This window comes from Sebastes umbrosus, chromosome 15 (assembly GCF_015220745.1).
Source record: "Sebastes umbrosus isolate fSebUmb1 chromosome 15, fSebUmb1.pri, whole genome shotgun sequence".
Classification (NCBI taxonomy): domain Eukaryota; kingdom Metazoa; phylum Chordata; class Actinopteri; order Perciformes; family Sebastidae; genus Sebastes; species Sebastes umbrosus.
Genome location: NC_051283.1, coordinates 7,903,378 through 7,931,230, shown reverse-complemented (window position 1 = coordinate 7,931,230; position 27,853 = coordinate 7,903,378). Strand labels below are relative to the sequence as shown.

Below are 27,853 nucleotides of genomic sequence, written 5' to 3'. Positions count from 1 at the left end.
GTTCCCATACAACTAAACTGCAGTCTCAATTACGTTTCGAGGGAAACATATTGTCTCCTGAATTACGGATGCAGTTTTAAACAGTTTTAAACACGTGCTTAACGTTGCAATTGAAACAAAACAAAACAAAAAATGTTACATTATTAAGCTGCAGACGGAAATTCAAATAAGTGAACATTGACTTTTGGTTTCACACGGGACACCATCTCTTGGGTGAAAGTCCTGTGTTTGTTTGACCCATCCGCCACCCCAACCTCCTCTTTACACAGACTTCCACAGACTATCATTACAAACGTATTTGTGATACGTCAAAAACAAACATAATCCACGAGTTCCTGCAGTTTCGTTGTGTGGGAACGTAATTTTGTAGGAGAGGGCTGGTCAGTGCCTTCCAAAATGACCCACTTGACTGTATGGTTAAAGGTTTCGTTAAGGTTAGGCAAACAAAACTATTTGATTAGGTTAAGGGTTAGATCGTGGACATTATCTGTTGGTAGGTGATGGGACAAAAAAATGCAGTCTCCATTGTCAAAATCAGACTCTTTGTACATCCAAACATGCAACCTCCTGTCTGAGAGGATTTACTGACAGACATTATTTGACATTATTTTGTGCCCCAAAAACATGGTGTATTTGTTAAAAGAGTGTTTTCAGGGTGCGTTTCTCTCCTTATTACATATGCATTTAAAGGACAGTTGCGCAAATAATAGTAGGAGACGTGTTACCAAAGTTTGATTAAGTATTTTTCTGGATTTACTGAAGTCATGCAATTTGAAAGCCATGCAGTTTTGTGGAGAAAGTTCTCTCGCTCTGAAAACCAGGCGTAAAAATAGCTCTGATAAGATTTAGAGGAGCCGCAAGGAAGGCTCGGATGGGAAAATAAACATGGCTATACCTTTATTCTACAGAAATGTCACAGACCTCATGAACGAAAAATACCCAGAGAACTGCACAGTCAGTTATCTAAAAATAAAAAACCCATAACTAAATACAAAACTAGAAAGAAAAATGGAGCAATAATTAATAATCAACAAATGTAATGAATTTGTATGAACTGACCAGAGAGCAGGGAGTTGTGGCTTATGTTCATTAAACTTGAATGTGAACGTGACAATGATTGTTAGAAATCACTGCAGGATGCAACTGCACTGTTCTGTTTTTACATGTATTTAATACATTTGACTGCATTTACCTCATTTAGTGATTTAGTCATTCTAGTGAAATATCTACTGTATGTATGATACCACCTCCACCCCCTCCACCTGCTGAGCTGATGGACCTGCTGCTCTGACCATCCCCACATAGGTCGGGCTGACTTGTGTATATTTTGTGCATATTATTAATCCATCATAAAGATTGCAATATTAGAATTATATGAGCAATTAACATTAAATAACCTGCTAACAAGACTTTTACATGTTGACACATAATTGTACAGTTATTCTACCTCTATATCGAGGAACAGAGGCGTCAGAATGAACTACGAAGGTCACTGCTATCCCTCACTCCCTCGACATAGACCAGCCACTGGTATGTGTGTGTTTGTGTGTATATCTGTGTGTGCGTGTGTGTGTGTGTGTGTGTGTGTGTGTGTGTGTCCCAAACTGCCCACTGGCTTTGACAGCGCTTCAATTGTGTTTTTGCATTTTTGTCTGGATGGAGATTTTTTTAAAACCATACCTGTGCGGACAGGAATTTCTTTGAGAACAAATGAGGAAAAACAGCGTTTAAAAAAAAATACTTTTATACGTGTGGACAAGACTTTCATGAAGTCAGACATCCCACCACTAAATGAGCATATGAGCTCAGTTCCGGGATCAGTCCAGGAGCTGACTGTGTACTGAGATGCTGCCTTAGTAAATCAAGAGTTAACACACGCACATCGCAACCGCAAATTCACTAAAAACTGTAGCCAACATTTGCACTGACACATCTAGTAAACCTGGTAAATCTGGCCCAGTTTCGCTATCCAGAAATAACAAACTGTAAACTTTAATGTAACATCCGTATCTTGTATTCACAAAACAGGACAAAAAGATAAATATTTCTGGTATGGCTGCACCAGACAGAGGTAGTCGTAAACGTGCTGTAACTCTAAATGACACCATTAACTCTGAGAAAGCAACAGGATACTGAATCCATAAAAAAAAAAAAAAAAACGCCTTCCAGTAGCTCCTTAACTGTAAATAATACCCATTCCCCAGCTGAACTAAAGTGCACGTACACACAACAACTTGCACACACACACACACACACGCACACGCACACTTGGAGGCAGGGTTACCTGGGAGGCCCTGGAACAGGTGTCCCTCTTCCACGGGCAACTGACTTGCCCCTCACCGATGGCACCTTGGCATCCTCCGAGCCGCCGTTCAGGTATGTGAGCTCCTGCAGCTGGGCCTGTCTGATCTCATCATTGTAATCCTGCACACAGAGAGGCAGCGTGTTCAAACACACACGCACACACAAACACAGACAGCAATAGACTCGCTTTCAATTACACTGTATTAAATTCCGTCCTTTATCTCCAGGGCTACAGCCCCGGGAATATCTAATTAATGTACTTTACAGTACTGCCGTGACCGCTGCTCCTGAGGCAGCAAAACATTTCAGATCTGCCGCTGATAAATCATCGGGACCCCGTTTGCCTTTATCTTCTCGCACACAGTTGTTTCTTGCCACTAAATTAAAACACAAAACACGGAAATATAATCACGAAACGATTGAAATGATTGCCATGTGTCTGCTCTATCAATAAATGTGATTTATTGTAAGAGGCAACACGGATGGAGGTGGGGGAGGGGTCTGCTGATAATTAATGGCGAGATGTAAATCATCATAGCTCTGAGCATTGGAGAGATCATCCATAATGAATGGAGGGAGAGTAAATAAGCTCCATGCTGCATGCAGCTGCCAAGGAGAGTTTGGCCCGCGCAGAGATCCCCTCCTGCGCTCTTTTACTTCTGTTGTACCCATGACTTCCACACTCTGGATCACACATCATCAGACGCTTTCCATGCACACACTCCGACGGCCCTGACAGGATTACAGTGCAAGTAAGAGTGCGAGCGAGGTTGTCTCTGCTGCGCTCACTTCGCTGTGCACAGGCTGAAAATGAGTCGCAGAAAAAGCAGCTGAGAGGAGATTCAGGAAGAGAAAGTGTGTGTATGTGTGGAAAGAAGGAAACATACTGGTATGAGAAACTTCTTGATCTCCTCCAGGGCGTGACCCATCCTGGCGTAGGCCTCAGCCGGCGGGGCGAACACCTCGATGAGGACGTGCAGGTCTTCGTTCAGGTGGTGATATTTGGCCTCGCCGCTCTGCCGTAGCTCTTCTTCCTGATGGTACAAAAAAAAAAGAACAGTTTGGTATCATATATCCTGTCGAGGGAATGAGTTAGCTGTCACAGTCAGCAACATTTATCTTGTTTTTTTTTCTCTATTTCGGCACGGATTTACTGCAGGGAGTTTTTCCATAACTTTTACATAATGAGGTTTGATGCTGGAGAGTTGCAAAAAGACAGACAGGAAAATATTTATGTGGGTTCTTGGAGAGTCATATGTTTGCAAACAGGCAATCCCTGCAATCCTTTCTACTGCGGCTGTCACGTTTAACCGATTGCTTTTGTCCTCACACAGCTGCCTGTCCTCGTAACAAATGTACACATAAAGTACGTGCTCTCAGGCACTTGATCATTTTATCTCATCTCTGTGAGGAAAAGAGTTACCATTTGAGTTTGTGGTAAAAGAGATGTTTATATTGAGTATACAATACAAGATATATAATATACTTATACAAGAGTTCAGTAAAATAGTAAGGGGCTTGTTTGAAAGTTGTCTTGAGATAACCTAAATAAGTTGGTGGTCTATTATCTGTTGCTTAGTTTGGTGTAATTTGATAGGTGAAATGAATTTAGCAAATGGCTTATTTAATTATCTACAACAGTAAAAAAAAAATACGGATCTTCATCAACAGAAAGTCTATAGAAAAAGACATACAAATATTGGACACCCTGTAACTGGCAGGCGTTTCCTGGGAAATTAAATGGACAGAGACCAATGCAATCGACTCAGGGTTTGACATTAACCATGGCCCGATGGCCTGTGGCCACAAAAAGTTACGGTGTGCTAACTGAATGCAACGTGAGCGGACGTCAGCGAACGTCAGCAACAAAACCAGTTTGATTGCATTGTTTTTTATTGGGGTATCGCCAATCGCCGATTCCTTAACTTTAGCTGTTAGCAGCCGGTGAGCAACACAGTCCTGATTGGCTAAATTACGGGGCTAACAGTTAACGTTAACGTAGGTTCCACTGAGTTACAATTTGCGTTCAAGCTCTATTTAGTAAAACTGAGTATTGAGCGAAGGTAAAAAAATTACAATGCTACCATGATATGTTCAAATAGAATCTTGTAAATGTAGTTCTTGGCAAGAAACTTGAATAAATACAGTTTGAAGGAGATTCTATTAATGTCACAGTTAAGGAAGTGTTAAAGTGTGTTACATTTTCTTTTCTGTATTGTTTTTTAATATGTTTACATTTTAAGCCACCAAAAATGCACTTTGGGCACCAAAAATTAGGGGCTTGGTGGCCCGTGGGACCAGTGCTTCAAAATATTAGCGTCTATCACTGCCTCAAGGGCATGCTCAAGGAAAAAGTCAGTTTGAAAAGTTGTTAAATCCTTTGGGGACATGTCTGAGAAAAAAAAGTTTCATGACAACCTATCCAGCAGTTGCAAAGTTATTTCAGTCTGGACCAAAGTGGTGAACTGACTGAGCAACATGGAGCCACTCTGCTGGCATGGCAGAAAATGTAATTTGGACAGATGACATTACGTTTCCTACATCTATCCATCTAGAGCTGATCCATGGTGTCCATGTTTCGAAATACTGTCTTGATTATGGTGGAGTTTCCCAAAACGTGATGTGGATCGTAAGATGTCGATCAGCTTGGCAGGTCAGACGTGTTTTGTCCGACACTTCCATTAAAGTCTGTTCAAAACAACTGCTGCACCAGACTTGCATTTCATATGGCATCTTTATTTTCATGCATTCCACTCACCAACATAAACTCAGTAGTATCTCTCTTCACTAGCTGGAGTAAATATCAAGTTATTCAGTGGCTGACAACAACTCTGCACATCTTTGCTAGAGTACCAACATCAATCCAATCACCTGTCGCCACTACAGAGGGCCGTCAACATGTAGAAAGTTACAGATTTTTTTTAGCTTTAAACAGGTGTGGGTACATGCTAAAGGAGCATGTATCTGTTTGCTGTACACTCAAACCACTGAAAGTAGAGCAGATGTAACTCTCTCCTCTCCGCCACTGCAGAAGCACAGTTCATTTAGACTGCATCAGAAAAAAATATTCCATGTAAACAGTGAGAGGTTGCACAGGCCATTCAGACCCGACAGAAGCAGGCCAGTGCGATGTTATTGATGGCGAGAAATAGGACAGCAAAACCCCCAAATGTCTCCCACCACATTACACAAAGGAAACAACAGGTTTGGCGTCCCAGTTTCTCCTTTTCAACAAAAAAAAAAGGAAAAAAAGTCTTCTCCGGGGCCTTTCCAATGGCGGCAACTTCCTGTTCCCCCTTCTCCCTCTCCAGCGCCATGCAAGCCAGTGTCTCTGATGTCACCTAATTATAAATAACCTTCTTTTAAGAGTGCCTGTGGTATGTTAATGATATGTTAATTCCCCCCATAAATCTGTGCTTTACGAGCTCCTTTGCGCATAGCGCCAGCGCTGACGGAGCTGCCGGTGTCGAGCTGGGAGTGTAAGCAGGGTGTTAGAAAGAGACGACTGCTTGCAGATGTGTCTCTCCTTTCCCTTTCATGTGTTCCTTGGTATATTTGCAAAAAAAAGATATGAAAAACAATCATTATCATGTGCTTTAACTATCATCTGCAAGCGACCCAGTCTAATGTCAGCATGTGACATCTGAGGACTTCCTTTTCTTTAAAAAAAGTATTTGTTCTTTTACTTCATCTTTCTGTCTATACAGTGTCCATATAGTGTCAATGTTATACTCACATTTGGTCTGAAACCGATCTGTATGTGTGACCATATCATTTGCATGATATTGTAGATATAATATCAGTTTTGATACTTGGCGACCCCTCCCCCATTCAGCACTGATAAGAAGCATCGGTGATCCAGCAGTCCTATAGCAGCTCAGCAGCCCACGGCAGGAGATTACAGCTGTCTGTTTCTCATATCTACTGGCAGCATCTTCGTCCCGTTTACTTTTTTTCCCTCTGTAAATCTACTTATGAAAAGCCGTTCACCCTGGAAACTGAAGGCCACAATGCTCTGGACGCAGGCGCTCCTGCAGACGGAGCTTAGCTTAATGTCTAGCTCGGAGCATTCGCATTCAAATAAAATTAAGGACAGATGCTGGAAAATGGGGCAAATTCTATTATTCTGTGTATATACTCTGTATAGAATTTATTTAAAGATTTAAAGATTTTTTTATTTGTTTTTTTAAAGCACTTAGTGGACTGGGAGCAGTTTATATCTCCACTCTCCTCAGCTCAGCGCTTCCGCCTATACATCCCTCGGATATACTGACCAATCACTGCTCTTCATTCAACAGCAAGTTGAAGCCAAAAGGATCGAGCCATTGATGCCTACACATCTACTTACACACAGTTATCCAAATTAACCACACAAGCATCACTTGCTGTATATCACCGTAGACTGTGTATAACAAGAGGACATAGTTACAGTGACGTCACCCATTGGTTTGTGGACTGCTGTTTTGAAGCCTCGAGTTCGGCATTTTGGCCGTCGCCATCTCTCGACAACTCCCAGACCGGACAATCTGGGGTAGCGACCTGTCAGTCACAAGGTAGCCACGCCCTAAAGCATACCCTGCTTTATGGTCTATTTAACTCTAAATGGGACCATAATTTACTAAATGAACATCATGCTGTATTGAAGAAGACTTGAAACTAGCGATTGAGACCATAAACTCATGTTTACAATGTTTACTGAGGTAATGAATGAAGTAAGAAGTAGGTTCATTTTCTCATCGACCGCTCAACCGATTAACGCTATCGGTTAAAACGGTTAAAAGAAATGTTAATAATTAATTCAAAAGCTGAGCGGCTCAGAGGAGCGGCTCGTCTCTTTAAGGAGAAAAAGCTGGTCCACCTTAACAGCCCAACTTAAGAGGCGGAGCCGGAGTTGCAGGATACAGGAAGGTGGCTCCGGTCTCTCCATGGATGTATTAAAAGAACAGCTCCAGCTCGCTTAAGCGGAGCGTAGGAGTTGTAGTTTTGTAGCATTTATTCACCGACAAAAAAAACTGTACACACACTGCTAAACCTACGTTCACAGCTAGAACGCCACCAACAACCTCACACTCACCGTCAACACACGGCCTGTTGGAAACTCGCTAAAGTTACGCAGACTACGTGTGCGGCGGCGAGCACGAATCCTCCGACAATGCTAGAGCTGCTAACGTAGCACAAATACACACACTGTTTGGTGGACACTCGCTAAACTAAAGTAGACTTTTTCTGGGAAAGTGGCTGCATGTCCGCGACACTACATGCGGCATCATGGCTGCAAAGTTAACGCTCCTGGACGGGTGAACTGGGGACTCCCGTCAACGAGTATCTGTTGTGCTCCTGCTGTCATGATATATCTTTGGCAGCCTAGTTTTCCTTGTGTTTCCTCTGTTTCCCTGCCCTTTTGTTTCCTGTGTGTTTTTCCCTGTTTTGTCTAGTCTGTCAGTGTGTTGGGAGGCGTGGCCTTCTTCCTCCTCCTCCTTCTCCTGGGCAGGCACTGCTGGAGCAGCTGACAGCAATTTACCAATCATCACACACACCTGCAGTATATCTACCCCGGTTTTCCTGCCAGTCATCGCCAGATCGTTCCGTCACTCACAGTGGTACATGACGTATTCAGGATCCCTTGTATCTTGGTTTTTGACTTGCTCATGCTCGTGTTTTTGGATTTTTGGATTCACCCTGTTTTGTCCTCTGTTCAGGTCTGTTCAGCTGTGGCTGCTTCCTGATACCAACCTGCCTGCTCACTCCTACACGCTGCTTCTCCTCGACCTGGATCCTTACCTCCAGGAACTCCAGCCCTGTTCACAGTTCCTTTTATATTATTGTAATAAATTATATATTTGTTACACCTTCAAAAGACTTGTGTTTGTGCCTGCAATTGAGTCCACGCTTTTGGTGAACAAGATCATAACACCTGCAGCTGGAACACCGCTGCATGTGAGGCTTTAATCTTGTCGGTTATCGGTTAAGAACATTTTTCAAAATGAGCATCCCTAATTTCCACATTGGCTTCACTTTTCAGAACCTGACATTGCTGACTGTGTATCACAGGATGTTTGATGTCAGGAAGAAGAACATACAAGATAGCAAACAAGAAGTCATAAAATCGTACATAACCTACAGTACAAGACTTTGGCAAATCTACCCAACACTAACACCACCTTCAGGGAAGACAAAAATAAAATCCAGAGAGAAAAGAAAAAGAGGGCTCCCCCACCAGAATGCTTGAGTTTGCAAAAGGTGAAGGGATGGAGCAATGGAAGGAATTAAAAGACTGGCAATGACAAAAGAATAAAACAATGCGGCAAAAAAAAACAATAGATTGAACAGCTACTGTACAATCAGCAGCATCGGGTCACAATAGATTGACTTAGTGAGCCTGCAAACCGGTAAGTACATTAAAATGTGTAATTTGTTGCCAAGCACTGCCACCCTGAACTTTATCTCCCATAATTTATAGGCTCCTTAATGTGATTTCAATTATATCATTCCTTGATCTTCATATTATAATGGACAGTACACTACTTACACATACAGAGCAGTCCTTTCAGACAATGAAGGCATTCCAGCTCGCAATTAAGCCCGATGCAGGACTTAGCAAAAGTGAAACAAAGCGATTGTTTTGTCTATCGGGAAAATGAAAGCGGGAGAACAAGTCCCGGGGAGGGAAATGGATGAGTTAATCACGGCGCTAACGAGAAGGGGGCGCGGAAACACGGATGCCTTTACATCATCCTGCTCTGACAGCGGCAGGACGACCGCGGTGTCGTAACCAGGCGGGGAGGCTCTGACTCCGACAGCTTGGTGCCTTTCAACCTCTCTGCCCTCCCGTTCTTGTCAACACAAGATCAAGGTCCTGCAACATCAAGTATCTGAGCAATTATCCCTGCTCTTTGCCGCCATACGTAAAAGCTTTAAAGAGAATGTAGCAATACAATTATAAGTCCATCTAATGTCTTCTGCTGGGTGAAAACCGAACATTATTTCCTTCCCTGTCAGTCAGATGCACCCCAGGAGGGCAGTACAGTATGTATTTTATCGACATAAATAGAAACATGTCCTTTAAGGCAGCGCCTCACATGGTGCCTCCATAATGGCGAGGCAGCTTTGTTTCAACTTGACTTGAAAAAGTCTTTTTTTTTGCTCTGCAGTGGACCAGCTCCGTGACCTACACGAGGAATTTCAAGTGCTGAAAACTCTGATGACACATGCTGCGCAGCTGAAAACAGAGAGTCAGCAACCGGCTGAAGATAAAGTAGTGGTTTTGTAGCGAAGGTGTATCCCTCTTCCTCCCCCTAAAAAAGAGGAAGCGGCGCCGCAACGGAGCGTCCCCGACAGAAAGCTGTCAGTCATAAATCCCGCGGTGGGTTTGCGCAGACAATTAAGGGCTGCCGAGGTCAGCACATCTCCATGACAGATCTTTTCTTCAGGTACTCCAGAGGAGTCGGCCATCAGAGACTATTGATCACAGTAATCAAAAGGGAATGTGCTGTATGATGGCGAGAATCATCGCCACCAACAAATCACCGCTGACAAACAGAGGGAAAGATGCACACTAGCCAAGTGAAGGTGATTTATTCCCTGTTAACCAGTCCAGTCTGCAATCAATTCTGCTGCTAAAGAGACATTTATATCCTCTCTTTATGTACTGACCATAGACTGTCTATAAGAAGTGGAAGTAGTCACCGTGACGTCACCTATTGTTATGTGGACTGCCACTCTGAAGCCTTGAGTTCACCATTTTGTCAGACGCCATGTTGGTTTTTGCAACCAGATGGGACACAAGAGAGCGGAGATAAGTACAACCGAATGCTGAATAAGACATTTTTGGGCGACCAAAACGTTACAATTCCGTGGCAGCGACTAGGAATGCTAATTTTGAAAAAAATTCTTAACCGATAACCGACCCTTGTTAACCGATTATTAACCGTTAACCGACAAAATTAGTGCCTCGCAGGATAGTTAACCTAGTACCCACGGTGTTGCGTGTAGTGTCGCGGACATGCAGCCACGTTCCCAGTAAAAGTCTCCACCGCATATTTTGTTTAGTTTAGCAGATTTTTCTGCGTTCGGCGTAACGATACTCTATCTGCCCGGATTAACGATAACGATGGTCCCACAAACAGTGAGTGTTTTTTGTGCTACGTTAGCAGCTGCAGCTCTGCTGGTAGCTCGGTGGTCATTGCGGCGTAACTTTTACGAGTGTCTGACAGACCGTGTGTGGCGGCGGCAGCGGTGAATGTGGGTTTATCGGCGGTGTTACAGCTGTGAAAGTAGGTGTAGCAGACAGTGTGTGTACAGTTTATTTGTCGGTGGATAAATGCTACGAGGCTACAACTCGCTCCGCTCAAGCAAGCTATAGACCGGAGCCAACTTTCTGTGTCTTGCAACTCCGGCTCCGCCTCTTAAGGTGGACTGTTAAGGTGGACCAGCTTTTCTCTTTAAAGAGATGAGCCGCTCCTGTGTGTTTTTCTCAGCTTTTTAATTAACTAATAATATTTATTTTAACCGTTTAACCGATAGCGTTTATCGGTTAAAATGCTTAATGTCGGTTAACGGTTAATTATTAACATCCCTTGTAGCGACCTGTCAGTCACAAGGTAGCCTCGTCCTAAAGCGTACCCTGGTTTATGGTCTATTTGACTCTAAACAGGACCATAATTTATTAAATTAACATCATGCTGTATTGAACACCCGTACTTCTTTTTGCAACCACAGGAGTCGCCCCCTGCTGGCTGTTAGAAAGAATGCAATTTAAGGCACTTCTGCATTGGCTTCACTTTTCATACCCCGGAGTTGCCCACTGGTACCGACATGATCATGGATGATAGAAGTTGTTAAACTGGATTGTGTTGGAAATTTCAAGTTTCAGTCTTTTCATAAAATCCATCCTTTTTTTACCACAAAGTTTCCATTTATGTTCAAATCATTGATGATGCATGTTCATTATCTTGCAATGGAGCTCATATGAAAACAAAACCATAAATGTAGATATAGTGTTGTCCTGTGTGCAGCCTGCACTTGATGTGACTCTGTATTTTGTTTACTATGAGAGAACAGGCTTTGAAATATGTGAGGCGCGTTTGGTGATCCCCAAGATCATTCACATTTCCATAAACTTTTGAAATGTGTTTTCAAGTTGAAGCTGTTTTTCAAAACTGTATGTGACCCATGAGCTGTCAATCAAATGTAGTCGGGGTTCCTGGGGTGATCTGCTCACATCTGATTTAGAATGAGACAAACAAACATTGAGCTAAGATTAAAGTGAAGAGAAAAGAAACTAAAGAATTGTAATTATTTGATCCATGTGATAATATTTTGAAGAGTAAGTAAGTTTAGGATGAAATGTTTTGAAACAGTTACATTTCTAATTATCTAAATCATATCAACTACAAGACAAACTGGCAGCTTAGCACAAATTTCAACAATGAGGTTGTTTTTGAAAATTACATTTAAAAATCAAATTATGTTGATGTTATTTTTCTATTATGTTGAAAACATAAATGTTAGAGCTGAAAATTATTTGATTATTTAATTTGTCAAACGATTTTGATGATCGTTTAATAAGTTTTCGCCTCTAAAATGTAATTTATTTTTGATACATTAATTTTCTATGACAGTAAAGTGAATATCTTTGGGTTTTAGACTGCTGATTGGACAAAACAAGACATTTTATTGTAATTTTTCAATATATTTATCGACCAAACAATTTACTTTTTTTTTGGAGAAAATAAGGGGGAGATTAATCCAATTCAATTTCAACTGTTTTCATGATTGATAAATGAAGAAGCTCATATCTGATGAGGCTTCTCTGTTGTCTAAACTTTAAAGCAAGGGCTGTCAAAGTTAATGCGATAATAACACGTTAACACAAATTTGTTTAAGCACCACCAAACTCTTTAACGCATTACTGCAGTTTAAGATTTTTAGATTGTAGCGGGCTCATTTTAAAGCTAGAGTGAAGATACTGGTATCATATGAAACTAAAACACCCAAAGAATCCACTGATACCAAACGTGTCATACTAGCCTGCTGAGAAGGAGGCTAAATAACGCTCTAAACTTATGCTACATTTTGGTGAGGACAAACTGGCATGGCCATTTTCAAAGGGGTCCCTTGACCTGAAAATGGGTTCTATGGGTACCCACGAGTCTCCCCTTTACAGACATGCCCACTTTATGATAATCACATGCAGTTTGGGGCAAGTCATAGTCAAGTCAGCACACTGACACACTGACAGCTGTTGTTGCCTGTTGGGCTGCAGTTTGCCATGTTATGATTTGAGCAGATTATTTATGCTAAATGCAGTACCTGTGAGGGTTTCTGGACAATATTTGTAATTGTTTTATGTTGTTAATTCCAATAATAGATATTAGGGGTGTAACGATACGTTTAACAATGATACGATACGATGTCCATGGTTCCGATACGATTCAAGGATGATATTTAACCCATCTAGAGCAAGACGATAGTGACATCGTCAAGTGATTGATAGCGCCTGCTCACGTAATGCCCCCAAAATGAAACTCCGTCGGCTGGCTCCTCGGCACCGCAGCGCCAGCAGCTCATGCAGAACTGGTGCCCGTCTCCCTTCACGCTGTTACCGGGTGAGAGAGCGAGGAGTCCAGTGCTCCGTCCGTCTGCATGCACGCCATGGATACGTGCTCGTGCTGCAGAGGGAGGAGCCGGCAAGCTGGCGCATGTCTGGAGAGTGAATCGGAGTAACGTTTAACATTTCTTTACTAATAAAAGTGCAAAAAAACACTTTCATATAACGTTTGTCTTCCTTAAATACAAGGTGCAAATCCTTAGTATTGATACAATCGATTTTTGCGTTTCAAATCGATTTTATATCGATATATACGTCTCCCGTGAAGGACAACTTGCCGAGTACCTATCGATGTAGTTGGATCGTAGGAATATAAATTGATACATCGATGTAGTAGATGAATCGTTACACCCCTAATAGATATATACATATTTTTGCATATAGCTGGCATATTTGCCCACTCCCATGTTGATAAGGGTAGTAAATACTTGACAAAACTCCCTTTAAGGTACATTTTGAATAGATAAAAAGTGTGCAATTAATTTGTGATTAATTGCGATTAACTATTTTAATCGATTGACAGCCCTATTTTTAACTTTGAGGAACATTGAGGAAAACTGGAACAAGAGAACAACGTCACCTCATGTCAATGCATTGATTTGTCAGAACAATTTAACTTTTAGCTGGATTTTCATTGGACCCCTTGCATTAAAATGTCTCTTTCTTAACTTTAGAGGTGCAACCTTCACTTCAAACCACCTGAAAGACTTACCGCTGCAGACCAAGATTAAATGATTTGAAGGGAAAAAAAGAGTGAAAGGAGCAAGGAGAGCAGGAAAGAATGAAATAACAGACTGGAGTGTTACCTTTTCTTTGTCTCTCATGGATCCTTTTCCGAGAATTGACATCTTTGTGAGAGTGTCCTCCTGTAGTCTCTTTAACGAGTTCCCGCGTGGCCCGAGGAGTTTGCCGACAAAGTTAAACTGCAACAGAGAGCGAGAGCGCGGATCAGTCAGAATCTGTGTGTTTGAGATAAAGAGCAAAGACATGTCTTGTGCTCGAGCAGCGGCTGAAGCTAATGAAAACTTATAAGCAGTTTTTTTTTCCTGTCGTGTCTCGATAGGATCAGTATGGAAGCATCTCTGAGATGTCTTATCCGTGGTTCACCTTGTCACCTTTCATGGTTTTATATTGCATGAAGATGCTCGGCGATTGTCCGAAAATCTTAGCATACAATTAGCATTCAATTCACAAGTATGCACCGTGGAAAGTTTTGTTTGAGAAGTGGGGAGGACACGATGAAGTCAGAGGTTCTTCAATCAGAAAAAATGTTGTTATTTCCTGCATTTAGATATATTTATATTAATCTTGCAAATTACAAAATTTAATGAAATTGGTTACTGTAATTTCTGTAATAACAGAGAAATTTAAACATTATGCAAATTCATGTATTATTGTTGCACTAATCCTATAATCACCTTTAGTGTAATAAATCGAGACATGGCGCTTATGTATCATGTTATTTATCGTTTATATGATCAACCTTCATCCAACCATTTTAACATACAAGGACTGCAAGAATACTGTAAGAAACAACCATCACAATAAAATGTTTACTCTTTTCTACTCAAAACTATTAAACTATTATTTATGTAACAAACTCCACCTGAAGAAAAAAAAAGATTATTATTATCTTAGGAAAGTAACAGTTAATTTGCATATTGTGTAAAACGAAAATAGACAAAGCACATGAGGAAAACTGTGTCTGCTGCATCTGTCTCCTTCAAAATGACCCCTACCCCCCTGTGATACTTTAAATTAGGACTCTCGGCAAACATGAACTCAAAAAAATGTTCCATCTATTAAAACTGCGTAGGTGGAATTGGGTGCTTCTGACTGGGGTCCCCCAGGACACAAATACATTGGTATTTTCTAAAAAGTAGTAATTAAAACAGAAACAGATAACAATGATATGAAGTCATTAGGAACCAATTGATTGTCAAAGTCATGAAAAAAATGTAATGATGATACACGTGAGATATGACAGAAAGTATACCTCTGGGGTCTGCGGGGACCCCGGTCAGTAGGATTAAGGTTAATAATGCTATTTTTCATCTTTCTAACAAAGGGTAGTGCCCTTTAGGTTTTTATTGTCACATATTTCAGTGCAGTGTAGACAGTAATGAGACAGTGAAGTCCTTCGGGCTCCGACGTGTAACAGTCAAATAAAATAGACAATGAAGAAAATATGTTTAGAACAAAGAATTAGAATAAGAATAAAATATGCAATGAAAATAAGCCATATGAATAAACATATTTATTGCTTTAATTCTAGTGGATTTTTAGGAGACTATAAACTGGAAATAAAAGCATGAATGCCTGCAGTCAGCCCCAACAACCTCCACTAATAAGGTAGGGAAGTCTGAACCTGTTTGTTGTCTGAGAGGTGGTATGCAGGCCAAAAAAAACGTTGCTGTTTCTAAAACTTAATTACCAGGAGTCCATGGCAACAACTAAAGGTGATCAACTCTTCTCTTCTCTGAAATTTGGCAGCTGGACACTTTTTTCTTTACTGATTAAATCAAACTGAATTAGGGGTGGGGGATGGGGAGGAGACAAAAATCTCCAACGCCCACCCCAAGTGGAAATGATGTCCTTGTACAGTATAATAATTAATAGTGTAGGGCATGATTTAAGTCTAATTCATCAAATTACCTAGCAATCTGCAACCAAAATATATATTTTTTGGGCAGACTTTTTTTTGACCGTAGAGACATGATGGGAAGCAAAGAGAGTGAAATGTGGAACAACGTGCAATCAGACGTTACAGTTCACGGACTATGCCTTAACCCGTCGGTCATCAGGGTGCCCCAACCAACCTTTAAGGAATACTTCACCCTTAAAATGACCATTTTTATATCAATTACTCACCGCATGTTACCTTGAATTGTTGAAGAAAACTTCTCACATGCCTCCACGGTGAGCATCCAAAAACAGAGAAAAGTCTTGATGAATTGAAGTAAATGTGGGCCTCGTTTAACAACAGCAAAATTATATCAAAACAAAAAGTCTATATCAAAACAAGAGCATTTTCACCAAAACCTAACTATTTAAAACACCACAGTCCCACGCTTGCACGCTGCGAGTCTGTGTGAGTTCAGACAAGTCCGAAGTGTTTTAAACAGTAAAGTTTTTGTCGAAGATGCATGTGTTTGGGAAGTAGCGAGCATACGACTGGATAAATGAGACTTGGATTATACTGCACAAGTTGTGCGTGAGTTTTGCTGTTGTTAAACGCAGCCCCCCATTTATATCAATTCATCAAGGATTTATTCCGTTTTCGGATTCTCTGTTCACTTTGGAGACATGCAAGAAGTTTTCTTAAAGAATTCAAGGTAACATGCGGTGAGTGATTTATATAGAAATGATTGTTTTAAGGTCAAAGTATTCTTTTAATTCACTCATATTCAAAAACAATTTAAGTCCCATTCCATAGTACTAAAGGGTCACAGACAAAAAATGGTAAAAACAACCATTTCTATGTGTTTGAACTTCAAAATAGATACATTGATTGATGGTAATGAATTAGATTTCTATATTATATGAAACCATAACACTGATTTTATACATGAAACTAGAATGGCACTCGGCGAGCGCAGACCTCCACCAAGCTGCCCGAGTACGATTGCCCCCCCTCTCCGTGCAGCTTGCGCCATCATCCACGTGTATTTATGTTTATGTTGAGATCAGCTGTATGTAGCAGAGCAGCATAAAACACTTCATCAAACTGGACAAAAACAAATTAAATTTCACCTAAACCGTCGTCGTTACTCTTTCCAACAATCACCAAGTGTGCTTTGGTCAAACTCAACTGTAATTTCACAGAGTTTAGTATGAAAAAATGCCGAATCTACAGATGTCCCCTGTCCCGCTCTCTGCAGGCAGAAGGAAAGAGGCAGGGTGACGCGTCATGAACGTGCTAAAATAAATTAAATCCAAAATCTAATGGATTGTTCATTGTGCCACACCCCACCCCTCCAAAAAATGTCTTTAAATCCATCACAGACTTTTGGAGTAATCCTCCAAACGGACAAACCAACAAACCAACGTCAGTGAAAACATAACCTCCTTCCTTGGCCTTCGGCCTTGACGGAGGTAATAAGGAAGGCTACTTAATGATCAGGTAAGCCTATGTTCAGAAAACTGCTTCTTCTATTTCTTTGGCACCTCATCACATAATTAGGCAGGCCTGTTTTAACAGTGGTGCAACGGTTCAACAAGCCCACAGTTCGGTTTGTACGTCAGTGAACGGTTTGTTTTTACAGTTCGGTTTTGCATCCATATTTCCCACAATGCAACAGTCACCTATGTGATGTCAGATTTTTCTCAGACTTGATAAATCTCTCTCCAGAGATACATAATACTTTATACTGCTGTTATTTACAGGCAGTGTACAACTCCCCATGACTAGTAAACTGACTTGTAAATGTAAAATTGGAGTGCCCCTTTAAACTGAGAACAGATACAACAATCAATAGCATCTAACCAGCAGTTCAAGCAACTAATTAGCCTCAAAGTGCAGTCCAGTAAGCAGAGTCCTAAACTGGTCAAGTTGTTACATATTTGGCTCAAACAAATCAGAAATAAGTCAACGTGAAAAAGGAAACACCATGCACTAATGTCCTTGTAAATGTGACAATTTATGATAAAATATAATGTATTTTTTTCTTGAAATCAGAACTCTACTTTACTGATATCTGCTCAAACATTTCCTGAATCTGTTGAAGTGCATGTTCCTGAATGTTTGAATATGAATTTCCAATGTGCAACATTATCATAATGTGCATGTTTGAGCTAACATTGAACTTGACCGCCTCCGGCGCGTCTCCGTCTATCAAAGGCTCCCCGGCTTAGATTACTTCACAAGGTCACCGCTTTTTTAGCCATAAAAACCCAAATGTTATGCATTACTGTGACGGGGTACGTTGTGCGCAGACACCCATCAAAGTCATACAAGCCGTACACGGGCTAAACACAATTCCACCAGCAGCCGGAGATGGTCAGGGAGACAAAAGGAGAGCGATGCTTTTCTCCCCCCTCGCCATGTTTTCCTTTACCAGTGAGTTATACAGCTGTCTCCCTCAACTATCTAGGTCATCAATTAGCTAGCAGGAGGTAAAAAAAACAAAAAAAACAGCCAGTTTGGTTCTGCACCTCACCTATATCTCTCCTGCCTTTTGTTCAGAAAGCAAGTGCTTATTAGGAGGCTCCTGCCAATTCCTGGGTGAGGGATTTGAGAGGCGAGCTGCAGTGATTCGCTCTAATGCAGTAAGTGACTGTTGGGTTTTTTATCCTGGCCAGGCTGAACTCCAGCTGCTCTCAGCTACTGTATGTTCCTTCAACTTTTTATAATTACCCCAAGTCCTGTGGCTGGGTGTGATCATACAGCGCCCTATTCAGCCCGTCTCATCGTAAATACCATGCCCCACTGTGCTAATTCCAACCCTGCAGTCAAAGTGGCCTCCTGCAATGTTATAACCTTGGAGTGATGAATATGTAAGACATGTCCGCCTTCATGTTAGAGTGTGTGGACTTTGATGAGAACTTGGTGTACACCACCTGAAACATTGCAATACCGCCACAGAAATGTGCACACTAATTAACTGCATGTGTATTGAGTAGGGCACGAATTGTTGGGTCAGGAAAAATTCAATTTAAAGTTATCTAAGCAAACAAGTCCTGCGTCTGATGTATTCAAATTTACAAAAGGATCATCAAAGGAGACAAGCGTTAGCGCCGGGGCGTACAGAGGTTGTCAGGAAATGTTTTAAATGTGCTGAGTTTAACCGATGTCCTGCGCATCCATCATTTCCACCTGGATAGAGCCTTGATCACTGAGCTGTGGCGTCTCTTGAACAATGATTTGCAGGGCCAGATCACACAGCCGACATCTCGCCGGCGCGTTACTACAGCTTTTGTGCACCCGCTCCATCCTTCTGACAGGTTGTGTTTCGCACACGGCGTCCGGGATGTTTGAATGGATATCTCAGTCCTCGCTCGGTCTACCAACAGTGTTCTAACACTGATGGATAAATATGCTTGAACAAGGAGAAAAGCTGGTTTTCTTATCAAGAACAAAGCGTGGCTGTGTTGCTTTCAGTATCATAGTGTATACAGGAGCCATATCAACTGTGCACACATCAGGCATAAAGGAGCAGTAATGGAAAGATTAGACTGTGAAACAGTACGTTGCATCGTTACTCTGTACTTACCAGGTCACCTGAAGAAACTCCGACATAATTTGAAAACTTAATGTTAATTAAAGATTTAATTAATTTCAAAATGTGTATGATTGAATGTCAGATGTTGTAAACAATGTGCGTTAATACAACAAATGTCCTGTGGTTCTAATTTAATCATCCTGTCATTCCAAACAAAAATTAATTAAAGGCAAACGAAATGTAAAGATGTGACGTTCATTGGCAAACTTTTCTATTAATTCATGTTCTTAAATTGTCTTTTTTAATTCTAATTTGGTGGAAGTCGACTATATAAACCCATGACTTCTTGATCTCCCCTGCCACATCAGTTTTATTTCTCCCAGGGTTCAAATCCGACCCGTGGCCCTTTGCTGCATGTCGTCCCCTCTCTCTCTCCCCCTTTCATTACTACCACTATCTCTGTCAAATAAAGACAACAAAAAGCCCTAAAAAAACATGCTTGCTTTATGCAAATATATGTACATATTCATTATTGTAAATCAATTAACAACACAAAACAATGACAAATATTGTCCAGAAAACCTCACAGGTACTGTGTTTAGCATAAAAACATATAAAAATATGCTCAAATCATAACATTGCAATCTGCAGCCCAACAGGCAACAAAAGCTGTCAGTGTGTCAGTGGACTTACTTGACTATGACTTGCCCCAAACTGCATGTGATTATCATAAAGTGGGCATGTCTGTAAAGGGGAGACTCGTGGGTACCCATAGAACCCATTTTCATTCACATATCTTGAGGTCAGAGGTCAAGGGACCCCTTTGAAAATGGCCAAAAATTTAGCGTAAGTTTGGAGCGTTATGTAACCTCCTTCCTGACAAGCTAGTATGACATGGATGGTACCGATGTTTTTTTTAGGTTTTTCTAGTTTTATATGATGCCAGGATTGTCACTCTAGCTTTAAAACTGAGCCCGCTACAACCTAAAAAGTTGCATTAATGTATTATTATCGCGTTAACTTTGACAGTTTCTATGGTTAAATCTCTCTTTCCCTCATTTCCTGTTGTCTCTCCAACAGGTCCAACACACACAGGACTTTCAACCAGGAGACCGGTGTTCAAAACCAGTGTTTTGTTTTGTAAGTTACGTTAGTGATGTTTGTTGCATGTTTTTAAGTAACGTGTTTTACGTACTTATATTAAGTTGTTTCTGCATATATATTACTTAGTTTACATACTTATTGTAAGCCCAACCATGACGTTTTTCCTAAATCTAACTAAGTCTGCGGATGTTACCATAGTTTTGTTGCTTGACGTACAAATGACATGCAAATGCATCCTCATGACAAACGGGATGTCCTTGTGATACTGCGCTATTCATACGCCTTCCCGTGAGATTGGGTTGGACATTACTACTGCTAGAAACTTGATGGTCTGGATTACCGACTGAGCAAAGTGGGCAACTGCCCCAGGGCCTCAAATCCCCAAAGGGCCCCCACAAGCCCCGATTGTGCAATTTGTGTCAATTAGATTTATTGTGATTTAGTTTGAGAGTATATGGTAAAAGGCACAACTAAAGCACAATTTCAACTAGCTACCATGGTAAGGGCCTTAATACAATACAACTGTATTGCTTGAGGTCTGTCTCCTAGAATTTCTATGATATACAATTATATATTACTCACTACTTGTGTTTTGAAGGGAAACATAATTACTACCTGGATAATTTATTTGTCCAGTCGTGGGTACAACTTTGTGTGTGTTCTCATACGAGCACACACTGCCTTGAGCCACTTCAGCCAGTATTATAGACAATAGAGTGACATGATGTAATGGTATTTGTTCCATTTAAAGTTCCTGACTATTTAAAATGAGATCAGGCAGATTCGCTGCATATTTGTTTGAGTAATACCAGTAAATGTCAGAGAGAAGTCTTAATCTGGACATTTGAACGCATCACCGCCCAGTCGATGCGTTTGCAGAGGCTCATATGGACAATCCTCCAAATATATATACGAGTCTTACTGAACACATAACTGTAATCCCTGGTGTTTATCAGAAATCAAAATCCGCCCGACTCCTACTGTGATTGATGCTACGGGGTTTTGCTAATGCTTTAGTTATCACGAGGGATTATGGGCTCCTCCTGTACTGGTTCATGTCATTAAACTGTGTGAGAGGATTGTGCTGCTGCTGCTGCTGCTGCTGTCTATAATCACCACAATAAAAGCGGATGCGTTTAATGACAGGTTGTGGTGTTAGCTGCACAAAAAATAAAAACAAATAAAATACAGAAAAAGGAGAAATGCACCGTATTCAGCTAAAACACAAAAAAAGTCATCTGGATGATTAGAACGACAGCGGACACAAGGAGAGAAAGGATGTATGATTAATCACACTTAACATGAAGCGGGTGTAGGAGGGGGGATGGTGGCACATCTGAGATCTTTTCATCATTTGCTGAATGTAATACTGCGAGCCTGGCGAAAGGTGTGCTCACAGAGAGCCAGCGCACAGTGATTGTGCTGAGGACAGCAGGACGGGAACGACAGCAGAAGGATAAATCACCGCTCCCAACGCAGAGAAAAGCCACAGTCTGAACTGGAAATAAACCAGTGGGACTCCTTACGCCTCGCTAATGGCCTGCGGTGCTTTCTGCCAAAAGATGCTCTCTGAGAGAGGGGGAGCCCACAGATCCGGCAAATGTACAGATGAGCGCTGCTGATAGTGCATCCTTGTTCAAAAGGTGGGGTATTTTTAGTTCCTGAGTAGGTGTGACATTATGTGTCATACTGGTTAAATCATGATTTAAAATCTTAGGGCTCTCTATTTCTGTTGCCAAGGATTTTCTAAAAAGAGCATCTAGAAGACTGTTTGCTGCAGAGCTTCCACTACTGAAATGCCCATTACGCAACAGAACTACACCACACAGCACTCCTAATATCATCACTCTTGCCGATATCTTTGGAAAAATTCATCAGCGTTGGGTGTTAAAAATCATCGCCGAGGAACAGCTCCGTTTTATCACAGAGGATCAGCGGCCTGGAACTTTGCTGCGTGGCGTCCTTGCCCGCTTCATTTTGATAAAACGCTATGTTTGCGGAGGATGGATTTAACCTCTCCGCACGTGCCGCTAAATGGCTATTTGGAAAATGTCTGTGCCACTTCAATGCCAGAAGCCAAAAGGTGATGCTCGCGGCTCAGGAGAAAAACCCATTCAAGTCAAACCGATCACTCTTGCCATTGCTACCTGTCAGATAGAACAAATTGAATTTGTCTTCCTTCGGTGGCTTGTTGGAGCTCTAAACAGCGTATTAGTGGCTCTACTTATCAAAGCTGTCAAAGCAAATCTGTTTAGCTGTGAACCTGGGAGACTTAGATCAGCCTCCAGATGACACTACCTACATACATCCACAGCCCTCAGGATTCAGCATTAAATGAATGTCAGCTCTTCATCAGAGTGCATGTCAATACCTGCTGATATAATGGCTCTCTTTCTCAGAGTTAATGCAGAAGCACTCGCTAAGCTTAGTATCCAGTGATTAGCAGGTACAAAGACATTTCATCCATATTAAAAGTATTAATAGGCTAAATTTGGTATCAAACTTTTTAAATGTTTACGGTTTATATATAACGTACAGTAACTATATTCAGTGCACTAACAATGTTCCGTTCGTTGAATAAATACGTCCAGGTCGTGAATAAAAATTATATGTGTGTCATCTTCAGTTCCCCATCTTTCATTCCCGATTAAGCAAGAGACCTCCACGCCATTTGTTCCTTTCAGGTTTCAACAAGTTTACGAGGTGCGCCCACAGCGCCTGGAGGGGAAGCTCCAGTCCCGACTGCAGCTTGAGAGGTGAGATGATTAGAGCGGTGAAAATTTACATTTTGACTTAATTTATGCTTATCGTGGTACTGTAGTCTGTATGAAATGATTATTATGTCATCACAAGTTATTAAATATAATACCTTTTATTGAATAAATGCTTTGAAATGGGCATTTTTAACATCAATGACTGCTTGCACCATTCAGACTGCAGCAGCAAGCCTGTCGACGCAGACGCTGTTTGCACGTAATCCTGCGTGCGATGATGATGCTACAGCCATGTTAATTAATAAAAAGGTCAATAAAGTTTACGTTTATTTACATCAAATTAATATTTTAACCTTCGAAATTTTCATTAATCGCCGTTGAAATCATGTTATGCGCTCTGTGTGGAACACTGTTAAGGTTAATGATCTTCCGTAAACAGGCAGAGGCGTTACGTTTCCCCATTTTTCTCAAAAACTATTGGTCCAAAAGACATCAACCAAAGTGTAGACTGTCTAATGGATAATCCCCTGGAGATTGAACAATCAAACATGCTTGTCTGGCTCTAGGCAACAGAGTTTGCGTGCACTAAAGGGAAAAAAGTGTACAGAACACCATTAGTCTACGTTACCCGTTGTTTCAACAGTCTTATGACTATATTTCAGTTTTTAAGGTCCAAACTACACATCGATAAATAGTCACTGAAATGTGGATCAAACAATGGCTATGTAAGCTAGTGTAGCGTCTAAAAAAACGTTAGCTAGCAAGATGCAGCACTAAATTCAGAATTAGTCAGCACAACAAGCAGCCTGGTATCAAACTGGTCTAAGTTGTGTGACGTCATCTTTGAAGGGACAGCATTTGCAAAGATCACTACTTTATAATATCAGTGATTGTTTCCTTTCTTATGGTTTCCTGCTTTCTCACCCAGACAAATTCCCAGTGCTCACAAGTTTTGATTTTTCAGTGACAATTATTTTAAATTAAAGAGTGTTGACTGAGGATGTGTTCGTCACAGCTATGTTAGGTACCATCAAATGTTAAATTAAATGCTTGGTGTGGATTATTTTTTTACACCCTGCATGTTGAACTGATATTAGCATTATTTTACTGTGTAGGACATTAAAATTCTAGTGAGCAAAAAAAGCACGTTTTGGTGAAAACTAAACCTGAATACACCTCCAGACTGGTTCGGTGTTTGACTCCTGTGCTGTGTTTCCCTCCCTGCTGTCCTCTCTATCCACATACTGCAGGTTACCGCTGTCCTTCCCCCTGGAGGGCTGAGGTGAAAACTTGAGTGATGTTCCCGTCTAAGAGCGGCCCTCTCACTTTTACACCAGCCTCCCTATCGCGCTCCCAGCGGGAAATCCCTGTCATGCACCGAGCGCGAGGCACCAATAAACGCTGCTGCCGGTGAAGGCTCCTCGTGGTGGGCGAGGCTGAAGTGCTCTCAAATGTGGTAACAGTGTTATCGCTCAAAACGGCTTCATGTGGAGGTCATCGTGAAGCTGACTGTCTAGGACTCTATACATGTGACTTATGTGCCGCATTGCCGTCGTTCTCTCGCCCTACAGGCTATTCATTTTCATGAAAAAAAAAGACTTTGAGAACTTGAAAAAGAACTAGTGCCTAAAAAAAAAATCATAAGCAATCCACTGCACACTCAAGAAAATGAAATCCATTGTGAGATAATTCCTTTGAATCATATATTCATAAATATTCATTGACAAATTAATATACCCAGACATCAAAGCGTCATTGACCAAGGTCAGCGTAATAGAGAGGTGTGTGTATGTGAATAATATCCCTTTCACACATGCAGTCTATCCCTGAAATGTTCAGGAACATTTCCCGCATGGTGTCATGTGTGAATGGGAGCAGAGATCCATACTCCGGAAAATGTGTACCGCCAATTTCCCAACTTAAGACCTTGTAACATGTCAGGGAAAATGCCGGCAATTAAAGCAGTAACATCTGACGGAAGACGCTTTCACATGGAGCGAGCGAACCAATCACAAGACTCCAATGATGTTGTTGGGTCGGTGAGGGTTGATGACGTATGTACATTAGGGCTGTCAATGAATATTCTAAATTCAAATATATATCCGAATAGTACCGAAAAACAGATATTTGAATGTGAAAATTAATATTGGATTGTGAAAAAAAGCAGTCCTACCGCGGCTGTTTGCCTCGCACACATTGAACGCACGTAAATTTCATTAATTGAAAACGAAATGTAACGTTAGGTCAAGCTGAACGAGGATTAATTCAAAAACATCCGTAATGATGGAGAGAACTCAGCCACAGAGAGAGTGACACTGCATCCTAACAGCAAGCGTTACGTTACGTCATATAAACAAACCACGTACCTATCAGGTGTGAGCTCCGGATCAGACTGGAGACATAACCACTTAGCAAGTATCACCCATCTTTTATCATACTACCTTTGTACTTTTCAAACAGAAAACACACATTTTATATATACACAATACAGCAAGTAGGAAATGTTCAGGCGTTCTCCATCCAGCAAGCTGCCTCCTTATCTAGGTTTTTGTAGTGAAAAAATGAGACGGTATCGTATTGATGATTCCTCATTTCAACTTCACTAATCAGCCGTTCCTCTTCCGTTGCGGCGCTCAAAGCGAGCGATAGGAATGAAAAGAAACAGGGCGTCTGACAAAAGTTCAGTTGTGCTGCACTGTGTTGGATATAATATGCAAAAATAGAAATTCCAATAGTTAGAACCTTTGTGGATTTTTTTATAACGAATATTCAAATGTAATTTCTGGCCAACTTAGACACGTAGCCCTAATGCAACATAGATATGACAGTCAGTTACGGGGAGGGGGGTGTTAATGTAATAATATATGTACTAGGGATGTTAATAATTAACCGTTTAACCGTTAATCAACATTAAGCATTTTAACCGATTAATGCTAGCGGTTAAAACGGTTTAAAAAAATATTAATAATTAACTAAAAAGCTGAGCTGCTCAGAGGAGCAGCTCGTCTCTTTAAGGAGAAAAGCTGGTCCACCTTCACAGCCATCCTTAAGAGGCGGAGCCGGAGTTGCGTGATACAGGAAGTTGGCTCCGGTCTCTCTCAGCTCGATTAAGCAGAGCGGAGGAGTTGTAGTTTCGTAGCATTTATTCACCGACAAATAAACTGTACACAAGCTACACCTACGTTCACAGCTATAACACCACCAACAACCTCACACTCACCGTCAACACACACACACACACACACACACATGGCCTGTCGGACACTCGTTAAAGTTTTGCCGCGCTGACAGACTGTATGTGTGTGGCGGCGGCGAGCACGAAGCCTCCGGCAATGCTAGAGCCGCTAACGTAGCACAAATACACACACTGTTTGTCGGACACCCGCTAAAGTAATGCCGGGCAGACACACAGCTGACAACCTGCTAAACTAAACTAAATGTGCGGTGGAGACCTTTACTGGGAAAGTGGCTGCATGTCCGCGAGACTACACGCATCACCGTGGCTACTAAGTTAACGCTCGTGGACGGGTGAATTGGGGACTCAGTTGTCTGTTGTGCTCGTACACTGCAGCTGGCGCACCGCTGCATGCGAGGCACAAATCTTGTGGGTTAACGGTTAATAATCGGTTAATGAAGGTCGGTTATCAGTTAAGAACATTTTTCAAATTTAGCATCCCTAATATGTACTGTATTTACTGCAACCCAAACAAATTCTGATAGTGAAACGAGTCAACTGCAGGGGGTTGTGGCGCTCAAAACAATTAATCCACAGTTTTACTGTACAACAGTAGCGACGGAGTAGGCTATGGCGTAGACTGTGATGTAAGCACAAGTTTGTGATTGGCCAGTGAGCCCAGTCCCAGAACACGCACACAGCACGCTATCATGCGCAGCTCGAATGCCAGGCACACGGAGAGGGCCGGTAGAGAGACAGACGGGGCTGTACAGCCGGTAAAAACTTTTTTTTTAGCCTGTAGTGCATGTGTGAATAGTGAAAATCACAGACGGTGCCCGGAAGGTTACCCCAGTAATTTATCGAGAACTATGTGTGAAAGAGGCTTTACACATGTAATATTTAAAAAGCTGAAACAGCTCTTCAGACAGGAAGTAACATTCCTAATATAGTTCTACCCCAGTTCTGTCAGCCAACGCTCTGCCTGCACGCCGTCCTCCAGATATGTTACATCTAATAACATAGCATCAACAAAAAAGTGTCAAGTGGCTCTTGTAAGGAATCTAAATCAGAACCAGAGCTACTGTAGCTGGCTTCATTATCTATAAATATCACAATCTAAAATTCTCTATCTGAACATGACATTCTTGGAGAAGTCTCCGGCGGTGGTGCTATAGCACTTACTTTAGGAAACTGCTTGACTGGTATCAAAACTTTCTGGCCCAGTTTCATGTTCTTGTTGATGACGACGTCGATGAACTTCTCCTCTTCCTTCCCCTCGTCTTTCTGAACCTTTTCGATTTCTGGAAAGAAGGAAGAAGAAAAGTAATGAGTCGGTGTTGACAAGCAGAAAATATACAAGACAAGTAAAAATGCCTGGGGTGACAACTAATGAAAATCATTATAGTTCAACATTTTGGGAAATACACTTATTCTGTTTCTTTTCAGGCGAGAGATATGAAGATCAATAACATTCTCATGGCTAGCCTAGCTTAGCATAACGACTTTGAGCACAGGTCTTGGTATTGATGTTTGGCACAACGGTGTGCCACAGTATAAGACTCAGAAAAGCTGCATCCAGTCACTGCACCCAGCTGTTGTTCACCAAGAAATAGCACCAGCACATAACTCCATTTTACAATCTGTTGTTTTGACATGTTTCTTCTTGCACAGATTAAAAAAATAGTAAATTAGTGACTTTTAGAGGTGTTAATAGGCACATTTGTTAAACTTTAGACTAGGGCTGGGCGATATGGCAACAATCTTCGATCTTGATATAGGACATTTC

At 41.4% G+C, this 27,853-nt stretch overlaps 1 protein-coding gene across 1 annotated transcript in view; it reads right to left on the bottom strand.

Annotated features, from left to right (window-relative positions):
• The window catches only part of khdrbs3 (KH domain containing, RNA binding, signal transduction associated 3), a 123,947-nt gene that overhangs the window by 41,924 nt on the left and 54,170 nt on the right, over nt 1–27,853 (bottom strand). The window contains exons 2-5 of the mRNA XM_037795567.1: nt 27,250–27,368; nt 13,720–13,836; nt 3,192–3,338; nt 2,285–2,424 (exon numbers count right to left, since the gene is read on the bottom strand). Coding sequence (XP_037651495.1) covers nt 2,285–2,424; nt 3,192–3,338; nt 13,720–13,836; nt 27,250–27,368 — 523 coding nt within the window. The remainder of the gene's footprint in view (nt 1–2,284; nt 2,425–3,191; nt 3,339–13,719; nt 13,837–27,249; nt 27,369–27,853) is intronic.